The sequence below is a fragment of the Rosa chinensis genome, chromosome 1, assembly GCF_002994745.2.
Source record: "Rosa chinensis cultivar Old Blush chromosome 1, RchiOBHm-V2, whole genome shotgun sequence".
Lineage (NCBI taxonomy): Eukaryota > Viridiplantae > Streptophyta > Magnoliopsida > Rosales > Rosaceae > Rosa > Rosa chinensis.
This window is the reverse complement of record NC_037088.1, coordinates 7,967,231-7,978,302: the sequence shown is the minus strand read 5'-3', so window position 1 is coordinate 7,978,302 and position 11,072 is coordinate 7,967,231. Positions and strand designations below refer to the sequence as shown.

The following is an 11,072-nucleotide window of genomic DNA, read 5'->3' as shown; positions in this document are numbered from 1 at the left end:
TTATGTTTGCCCCCCAGCCTGGGCAAGAGATTGATCAGGAGGATCTTCAAACTCCCAAACACTAGGGTAATATTTCTTCAAGAAACGGCTGTTAATAGGGTTGTGATGGATGTCGCCATCGACGTCTTTGAGGTGAAAAGCCCCGCGCTCCAAGATCCGGTGGATAACAAAAGGTCCTTCCCATCGTGTCGTCCATTTACCGCGGCCGGTCAACTTTTCGCCAAGGGGTAAAACAGCCTTCCAGACGAGGTAGCCTTCTTTGTAACTACGACCACGCGTCCTCTTATCATAGGCGCGGGCGATACGCCGTTTGTCCATTACCAAATTGTCCAAAGCCGCCAAGCGCTGCCCGCTTAAATCTTCGCGTTCCTGCCACATTGCCTGAACGTAATCTTCACCGATCAAATGATGCTGCTCTTGCACGCGTAGGGAATGAACGTTAATTTCTAACGGTAAGACAGCGTCATGACCAAACATGAGTGCGTATGGCGTTGTCGCGATGGGATTCCGTTTAGAAGTGCGATAGGCCCAAAGTGTCTCGTACAAAGTATCGTGCCATTGTCGAGGGTTCTCTACCAGCATCTTCTTCAGTAAGGTAATGATTGTCCTGTTGCTAGCCTCCGCTTGACCATTAGATTGAGCGTAATACGGAGTGCTGTGGATGAATTGGATGCCAAAATCATTGACAAGCTCCGCGACAGGGCCTCCCATGAACGCTGCCCCCAGGTCCGAAACTAGCACCTCGGGGATACCAAACCTGCAGAGAATGTTACCAAAAATAAACTGGCGAATGGTGGCACCGAAGGCCTCTTTCAAAGGCTCTGCTTCAACCCATTTGGTGAAGTAGTCAGTGGCAACGATGATAAACTTGTGTTGAAGTGAAGAATGGGGATGTATCATCCCAATCAAGTCCAGTGCCCAGCCTCGCGCAGGCCAAGGCTTAATAATAGGCTGCATAGGAATGGTAGGAACATGCTGGACTGGACCGTGCGCTTGACAATCTTCACAGCCTTTGGCAAATACGATACAATCCTTTAAAATGCTGGGCCAATAATAGCCATGTCGTCGCAGAAGCCAGCGCATCTTAGGTCCACCTTGATGGGCCCCACATATCCCCGTGTGTACTTCGCGCATTAATCGTTTAGCTTCGCGGCCATAGACACACCAAAAATCTATACCATCCTCCCCACGTCGCCGCAACTCATCACCTCTAAGGAAGTAATTTAGCGCGAGAAAATGAATCTTCCTGTCAGCTCTTGGGTCCGGTTGTTTGAGGTACTCAATCAGCGGGATTCGCCAATCCACATCGATATGTTCTAGCACCGCGACCACGGGATCATCTGGTGGATCAGGTCGTGCAAGCCATGAAGGTAATATGCGACGCTCAACTTTCAAAATGCGTTCCCGCACTCCATACTTTAATGTGATGCCTGTGGCCAGCTGAGCGAGCTCATTAGCTGCGAAGTTGCGCTGGCGGGGTATATGCTCCAGATCGACGTTGTCAAATTGGTCCAGAAGCTCGATGGTGCGATTCAGATATGGTACAAGTAACCAACTTGCACAACGATACTTTTCCTGGAGCTGGTTTATAACGAGCTGAGAGTCGCCGCAAATCTGAACGTCCTTTACGCCCATTTCCAATAAGACCTCGAGTCCAATAATAAGAGCTTCATATTCGGCCTGATTATTAGTACATTGGAACTCTAGTTGGAAAGAATAAGAGAAACGGTCACCGGTTGGGTTTTCCAAAACAATCCCTGCACTAGCCAGTGTGTCAGTTCTTGAGCCATCAAAGAACAATACCCAAGGCTACAATGAGACTGTGGCTTGGTACCAAACCGCGTACTCAGGGATGCGCGCCAAATCTGGTCGAGCCGTAGTGGTGGACGCTATCTCTAATTCCTTTAGTGCGGGTATCTCTAACGTAGGATGATGTGCGTGAAAATCCGCGATGGCCTGCCCCTTGACAGCTTTCTGAGGTACATATTGGAGCGAAAATTCTGAGAGAGCCAATACCCATTTGCCAATGCAACCTCTCAAGATAGGTCGTGACAACATGTATATGACCAAATCAGTTTGAGCGATGATGCAGGTGGTAAAGGATAACAAGTAGTGCCGCAACTTGCACGCTGAAAAATACAGAGTTAGGCACAGCTTCTCCATAGGGGTGTACCTCGTCTCGCAATCTGTTAATGTCCGGCTAAGGTAAAATATAGCATGCTCGATACCTCCCTCATCATCCTGAGCGAGCAAGCTGCCAATGGAGGCCTCAGCTGCGGAAATGTATAGCTTCAATGGGATCCCAGCTCTGGGTGGAATCAGGACTGGCGGACTTGCCAAGTAGGCCTTGATACTATCGAAAGCCTCTTGATGTTTAGGCTCCCACACAAACTCATTCTGCCCTTGTAACCTCAGCAACGGCGAGAAAGGTTGGATTTTACCTACAGAGTTAGAGATGAATCGTCTTAGGAAATTGATCTTACCCAACAAACGCTGTAAGTCCTTCTTTGTTCACGGGGGAGATGCGTTAATGACTACGCTCACCTTGTCTTCGGGGACCTCAATTCCTCGCTGATGAACTATGAACCCCAGGAAGTCTCCTGCCTGGACCCCAAACACGCATTTGGCCGGGTTCATCTTGAGTCTATGGCGTCGCATGCGCTCAAATACTTTCCTGAGATCTGCGATGTGGTCCCCCTTCTTCTGAGACTTGACCACCACGTCATCGATGTACACCTCTAAAACCTTTCCCAGTATGTCATGGAAGATCAAGTTCATGGCTCTGTGATACGTCACACCAGCGTTCTTTAGGCCAAATGGCATGACCAAATATTCAAAGACACCCGCGAATCCAGGGCAGCAGAAAGCGGTCTTGTGTCTGTCTTCTTCAGCGACTGGAATCTGGTGATATCCTGCAGTACCATCCATGAAGGATAACAACTCATGTCCTGCCACAGCATCCACCAACATATCCGCGACCGGCATGGGGTAAACATCCTTAGGTGTAGCAAGATTCAAGTCTCTGTAATCTACGCAGACTCTTATCTTGCCGTTTTTTTTCTTCGGACAGGCACTATATTAGATAGCCACTAATTATACTTGGCAACCCTGATAATGCCCGACTTATGCATTTTCTCTACCTCCCTCCTTTACGAGAATCTGGGTCTCCGAATTCATTCGTCGAGGTTCTTGCTTGACGGGCCTCTTGTCAGGAAGAGTTGGTAGTCGATGACAAACCAAATCTGGTGACAGGCCGGGCATGTCTTCATACTTCTCCGCAAAGCAATCCTTAAATTCCAATAGCAATTCAGTGAGCCTCTGTTTTTCGCTAGGCTCTAAGTAAGCGCTGATAGACACCTCCATAGGCTCGCTTACTGTTCCCAGATTAACCTTCTCAATAGGATCTCTAACTTTAGGAGGTGTATCGTCCAGCGCTGCCGGGGCAAGTTGAATGCTGACTTCGTCTTCGCCCTCCGGGTCAGAAAGTTCTTCATTAAAGACCTCTAAGGTCACGATGCGATCATAAGCCTCTTTTTCCACCATGTATGACGATAGCCGTTCGTGGATCGAGTGGAAGGCCTCTATCCCCTCCGCCGAGAGATCGTAATCCATTAATCGATTAAAGGTTTGGGCACAACGTGGCCAGGCCTTTCCAAGCCTTCTTTCGCAAGCGTAAGCCCCCACTGTGCCAGTTCAGAGGCCGTCACCCCTGTGGGGCGGCCCTTATCATCAATGCCACTAACCTGCAATGAAGTGATAGGCTCTAAATAGTATCTGGCATCTACATAGTTTGCGGAGACCAGGAATGGACGAGGATCCGCCTTGATCACCTCCGCCGTATCTGTTTCCCTATTCCACATAACCAGCTCTTGATGAAGTGTTGAGGGTACGCAGTAACTCCTGTGGATCCAGTCTCTGCCCAAAATGGCACTGTAGGCCGCATAGCAATCCGTCACGAAGAAGGCATAAACCCCCTCTGCTGGTCCTACCTTAATACGTAAGAACAATAATCCCAAGGTTTTTGTTACAGTACCCGCGAAATTTTTGAATGCGAGAGACGTGGACTGGATTTTCTCCCGCTTGATCCCAAGCAAGTGCATGGTCCTGGTAGTGACGACATTAACGGCAGCTCCGGGTCAATCATGATTTTACTAACTTTGGTACAGCCGACGTCTGCCGTGATATATAGCAGTCGCATGTGCTGGACCATAGCTGGCGTTGGATTGGAGAAGTTCATTAGTGACCCCTTGTTCGGAGCCTCTTCCATTTCCTGAGGGACCCTATCTTCTACAGGTGTCGCGGCTACTGATGTAACCTGCAATGGCTGTACACTCTCTTCTTCTGCCCCCACACAGTCCTGAGCAGTGACTGGTAATGCTTACCTCGCGGGGAGCACGTAGACCATATTGCAGGAAACGTCAGTTGTTTCTGTTTCCTCCATGTCGTCTTCCAAGTGGAGCTTAGGCTCCGCGGCCGAGATATCGGTTTAGAATTGCTTAGCCAAACAATCCACCAGCGATCCTTCGGTGAGGCCTTTTACCTCGCAATGTTCAAGCTCTTGCATCACGGCAGCCGGCTTAGGACTCTCCGGTTTCATGTGCTCCTCTAAGGCAGAGATGACTGTACTTTGGACTTTCTTGGGTCACCACTGTAGGGTGTCGCTAGCCCTATCCTTGCCCCCCAGTCTGTCAAAGACCGAAGCTTTGACCACTGGCTCCTCAGGGAAAAGCTTGCGCCGGACATGTGTCCACCGAGCTGGCGAGTTCTCCTTTCATGCAAGAAAAGGTGAGCGTTCCTCGGTAATCCTGCAAAACACACTAGGCTTTGAGGCCCCTGTTAGTGAATCTGTTTGTTTGTTAACACCACAGGGAGGTCTCAACGATTTAGCATCCAGCGCCTCCATCTCTCTTTGGTATTGCTCGGGCGACTTGACTAGCTGTGAAGGCTTGATCAGGCCCTGATCTAGAGCCTCTAGAGTACGCTTGGCTTCACCAAACCTGTGCTGTAGCTTCCTTTTTCTGGACGGGCTAATCTCCACCGCCTTGCCCTTTTCCCTGGTGTACCATTTGCCCTCTTTGATAGGGTTAGCTGAAGCAGGTGGTATGTAGGGCTTGGTCAGAATATTCTTGCATTCGCTCCTGGTCTTCTCTTGTTTCTGATCACATGCGGCTGCTTTCAGTTTCATGAATAAGTTGGAGTCTCTGGGGGATGGTGGTGATTCCGTCTTCTCCCTTTCTCTTGGACTGGAAGGCTGATAGTTCCGCGACGACGAAGCCCACTTGATTGGTGGTAGGGAGCCAAAGTGAAATGTCTACTCGGCCTCTTCGTGCGACACTTGGATACCGCATTCTTCTTTATATCGTGAGCACAAGATCACGGGTGAGGCCTAATTGTTTGATCCGACTTTACCCTTGGCGGGTGTCTCATCCGCGATGGACTTCTCACTCTGCTCGTTTGGACCCAAATCCAGAGTTGGTTTCCGTCGCTGCTGTTTGGTCCAGTCTACATTGACCATGTTGATCCCAGTGTCTGGAAAGGGATCTACGTCCACTAGTGCCGCCGCTGTGACTGGAGCCTTTACCTGCAAACTACCGTTATTAAGCCATACATGAATCTGGTCTTTGAGCTTTACACAGTCCGCGGTATTGTGATTCCACAGATTATGGAACTTGCAATATTTCTTCCCCTTCAACTGCTCTGGCCGCGGAAAAGGTCCAAAATCAGTCTTCACCATCTTCGCAGCGATCATCTCGTCAAGGATCTCGTGAGCCTTATTGGCATCATAAGTATATGTCGCAAACTCCGGTTTGGTAAAGACCATCGATTTGAGTTTAACAGGCTCCTTGGAAATTTTCAACTGTTTCAAGGACGGATTCTTTTCCCGGTTAACTCGTAGGCCGCTATATCCTCGTCCTCTTCATCATCCTGGACCATTTCTTCAGCGTTATGATGGTAATAAGGGTCGTAGGTGGCTTGTTGGTAGCTTAGGGCTGCTACAGTACGATGTTTACCTGGCACGTACGTTCCTTTGGAGGCATTCTTCCTCGCATCTGTTTCTCTGAGGAAATGCTCGAAACTACCCACCTCTGTGATGAGTTCTCCCATCGACTGAATCATGCTGCCATGCTGCTTCTTTCATTGACGGGGCTCCAAACCCTTGACCGCCAACTTGACTAACTCCTTCTCGGGCAGGATGACATTCAGCTTGGCTTTCTGGATTTAAAAGCGCTGAAGATAGGCAACTGCTGATTCTGTAGGCTGCTGGGCCATCTGAGTGAGAGAGGCTAAGTCTACTTCTGGCTCAATAGTCCCGAACGTCTCTCGGAAGAGCAGTTCCATTGTCGGCCAATCCGCCACTATTCCTGGCCTAAGCTTAGAAAACCATCTGAAGGCGGCGCTCGACAGAGAAGTGCCAAAGATCCTGCATTTGAGGACATCATCATTCTGGTATTGGCCACACTGTACCCTAAACCTGGCCAGATGCGTTGCCGCATCTTCAGTGTCCTCCCCTGAAAAAGTAGAAAAAATGATATTCTTATAACCCCGGGGGAAAGGTGCGAGCATGATGTGTGGCGGGAAAGGTCCTTCATAGACCCCATCTGGCTGGGCCCTAGGGTTGGCCAATCTGATCATCTCCTCTACTTCATCACGTCTGACATAATCTGGGCCCGGAGGAGGTGTCGCCGCAGTCCGGTGGGTTGCTTGCACAGGTACTGCCTGGTTCACCATTACCGACCCTTCCCCGACATGCACAACGCGGGTAGTAGCCTGTTGTTGGAGAGTTACAGCTGGCGTAATCTCTTCCTTTGACAGAGCTATTATCTTGATCGAGGTGCCGGTTTGGTCGAGCCCATAATAACTTCCCGGCAGTTCTTGATACACCATCTCTGCCCCGTCGCTGTCATACTGAACGAACGTAACGGGTTCTGACGAAGTCCCCGCGCCCTTTGAGGCTTGGTGCCTTTGTCTCGTGGTGTGTCCGCTTGATGAAGCAGTCTTTTCCTTGCTGCCACTGATAACCAGTGCTTGTTCTTTATTCTTCGACGGTGTAGCAGCAATAGTAGCTGAGGAAGAAACAGCATGGTTGTTAGTCTTCTCGCGCTGATTTGGCGGCACGTACTTGCCTGAACCGGATGGTTGGTCGAGAGAGCCAAGGATAGCATTAGGATCCCCTAAAGCTTTGTTCAATACTTCTCTTGCTTGATTCAATTCTGCTCTCTGCATAGCCACCTCGGTTGCTAGGTTGGCCCCATCCTTGCGAAGACTTGCCATATCCGACGCGGTCTGCTTGGTGTGACCCGCTATAGCCTCCAAAATTGCCTTTTGACGCTGATCCTGCTCGCTAACGATACCTGCGGCATGTGCCTTCACAGCACTTTCTGATTATGCGATCTGCTGTCGGGTATCCTCTGTATGTCGAGTCATACGCTGATCTAGTTCGCGTAAGAGCTTATCTGCCTTTGCGGTTTCCCTAGCAAAATCAGCGTCCATATTCTTGCGAAAATTCTCGATATTTTCTATGATAATCGCGCACCTTTCCTCGAAGGTCGCTTCTTCTGGAATAGGCTTCGCAATGAAAGCCTCTCATTCTCCACCTCCAGCTGCAGTGTTGACAGTGGTGGGGATAACAAGCTCGCTGGCCTGATTAACATTGACGCTCTGACCCTCAGTAGCGGTCGAGCGATTCTCATCTTGTCCAGTTGACATACCGAGTGATTGGGGCTGATGAGAGAATCGTTGCGTCACTTGTTCTTTAGAAAGACCACGACAGTCCGCGCAAGGATGCGGTCTGTAACTGGAGGTCTTATGTTTTGAGCAGTTAGCGTAGCCTTTTTGATAAGGGTTATCGCTAGACTTCCCAATGGTTGCGTTCACAAAGAAACACTACTGTGGTCCCACTGGGCGTGCCAAAATGTTTGGCTCCAAAGCCAGCTGGTGTGCAAACAGTCTCTTTTGAGCGTGCGATTGCGTAGGCGTGCCAGCACCGTGGGGTGCAATCGTTGGGGTAGTCCCTTGACCTGACTTCTTCTTCAAGCGCTGTGGACGAGGAGAGCACCAACCTCGTCACAGGGTTCTTCTCTTGCCTTTTGGGAAAGGGCTTTTGCCTTACGGGTAAGGACTTTGGTTGTGATCTTTTCGGTCACCAAAATCGATACTCAACGTTGTAGGTTGAGCAGAGCAATCACTGGAAAGTTCTGAGAAAGCACGGGGTTTGCTAAAGCGTATCTTTAGCTTCGCTGGATTGCGAGGGCGTTACCCTTGCTTCGCTGGGTGTATCGGTGGCAATAGTACTGGCAGTCGGCTCGCGAGGAGACTAGGACTGGAAGCAAGGTCGCCGGGTTGATCTGGTGATGCTGACAGTCGGCTCGCGAGGAGACTAGGACTGGCGGGCGGTCACCGGGTTTCAACGAGGTTGAAGGTTTGCTCTGGGGAGGCTTTGTAATCACTGGAATTAGTTGATTTGAGAGAGGTCCTTTATTTCGCCGCTTAACCCTGTACTTATATCCTAGGGTTTCGACTGCTCCTTGCCTTGGAAGGATTCTTAATTGTAATTTCCTATTTCATCTCTATTACTCAAACTCAAGAAGGTTTCGTCTCCTTATGAGTCACGGAATGGGCGAAGCTATAACCCAGACCCGAGTAGTTTTATTTTTGGGCCGCAGGTATCGGCCCACTGGCTTGAACCCACCAAAGGATCTTGCCAAAAATTCTTTTGGGCTCAAACACTTTTCTTTGTTTATGTGTCACATTGTTTGAGATTTCTTGATATCAATGTTCTCTTGGGAAGTTTCATTGATATAACTTTGTTTTCAACTTTACACTCTGGCTTTGTGTTGCAGATAAAGTTAGGAACAGTGGATCAGAATGAATGGGTCCTCAAACCGTACATGAACACAGCCAAGAAACATAATTTTATAGGGAATTGATGCATTTAAGTTTTTAGTTACAATTTTGGTGACCAGTCCTTTTTATCTCTTTTTTGGTTTGTTGATATAAGCATGTATTCATAACAACTTATCTGTATGATTGTTTTTTTGCAATAGATTTCATTTTATTTCCATTTCCGGACGAAAGCGGGTGTCAAAATAGTCTCCCTGAAACTACATGCCAAATAAGAGATCTTATATTTTTTTTTTCCCTAACCATCTGAAGCTTGTTTTGATGGGTGTGAAAGAAAAGCCTAGAAATTTGGGGGGGGGCGGGAAGCGCCAACTTCAATTTACCTACTTGACTTCAGGAAAGGAAACTCTTTACTTTTCTGTGCTTGATTAGCACAAAAGTAAAAACAAGTTTCGTAGAGTAGGGAAAAAGTGGATGAGAGTGAATTTTCTTGCTCAAAGAAATTTTTTTTTTTCTCACTTGGTTTTTACTCAAAAAATTATAATTTTTTCATTAACTTTCCCAACATTTTTTAAGTGTTTACTGACACCAAAATGGAAAATAAAATTTTAATTTTATGTTCCTAATCTATACTATTATTAAGAAAATAGGTTTTGTTAGCCAAAACTAAAAAATTTGACAGAAATAACCCTGAAATATTAAAAAAATTTGAGAATTAAGTAAAATAAGGGCAATTATGAAAATTATAAATTATATTTTTATTTAAAAAAATAAACAAGAAAAAATCTCACAACCCACTTTTGTCTCCTACTAACTTCTCTCTACAATAACTGTTTTTTTTTTTCCATTATCTTTTTTCTTTCTTAAAAAAAAAAAAAAAAATTGCATATGCAAAGCATGCACTACTACAAAAATTGAATCAGACGACGGCTAAAAACCGTCGTCTGATACGGAGGCAAAGCGTCGTCTATCGAGGCGCCGTCTGATGAAGATCGATTGTAGGGAACCGTCGTGTGAAGGGCTCGGCAGCATGCCGGCAGCCTGTCGACAGCATTAGCTGTTGCGTGACTATTCTTCAGACGACGGGCCACTTTAGAAACTGTTGTGTGAAGGCAATTCAGAGGTCGCTTTATTTTATGGTCGTTGTGTGACTTTCATTCAGATGACAGTTTTTCAAAGTATCCATTATCTATTTTACATTCAGACGACAGTTTTTATTTTTGAGTCATTGTGACTATTGTGCACATACGACAGTTTTTTTGTGATTATTGTTGTCCTAATAGAATGATTCAATGCATTATATTTGCTGGATGTGGAATCAAAAAAGACCATATTAACTGATCAATATATAAATATATATATATATATATAGAAGAAATTGTTATAATTCACATCATGCACCAAATGGATTGTGCAAAGTTAATCTTTTATCCCCAAAAGGAGTACATCTAATAATACTCTCCTAGCAAAATACATCCAGAAATTTACTTGTGTCTAGCTTTGCTGCTCTCATGGCCTCATTGGAGTCTAGCTTTGGAAGTTTCCAAGCACTAACTCTGTAGGATTGCGAGTAATACCCTGATCCTCTGAGATATCCATAACCCAATATCTTTAAGTTACTTGTTTCTTGAAGCATCTTGCTGGTTCATGGATTACAAGCTCTGGAATCAAACAATAGTCCACATCGCGACTAGCAAGTGTAGCATACATAGATATGAAACCTGCAACATGAATATATGGGTGCTATGTACAACTGCAAGCAGCCAACAACAAAATCAACATGATAAAACCAAATTCATTTAGCATCTAATGTTGTACAAAAATATATTGACGAAGCTGCATACGTACTCTAGTTCATAATCCACAAGTTAACGACATATGAGGTTGATATGATTGTCAATTCAATGACATTAAAGCAGCAACAGTGTATGTATAACTAAAGATGTACAGGCCACAACAATTGAAAGACCAAAGAGACAGAAAATTACCATTGCATTTGAAGGAAGTACAAGACCTCTGGGTTTTGGCCAGCGATCTGTGGCTGTAATGACACTTCCAACCACACTCTGTTGAAAAGTAAGCACGTCAACAAAATAATTTTGAACCATATATGCCCATGTATATATTCTGAGGCACAATTATAAACTAGCAGTAATTGTACAATCCAATAACTACATATTATAAATTAATGATAAACAGAAACCTTGATGAATTCAGCATAATCAAAGCAG

At 46.3% G+C, this 11,072-nt stretch overlaps 1 protein-coding gene across 1 annotated transcript; it reads right to left on the bottom strand.

Moving 5' to 3' along the window:
• On the bottom strand, positions 1-2,985 carry LOC112199695. Its single transcript, XM_024340675.1, has 4 exons — positions 2,922-2,985; positions 1,840-2,441; positions 1,166-1,680; positions 1-757 (listed from the first exon to the last, which is right to left on the bottom strand). The coding sequence occupies exons 1-4, from the start codon at positions 2,983-2,985 to the stop codon at positions 1-3; spliced, it is 1,938 nt and encodes a 645-aa protein (XP_024196443.1).
• Positions 2,986-11,072: the final 8,087 nt, after the last annotated feature.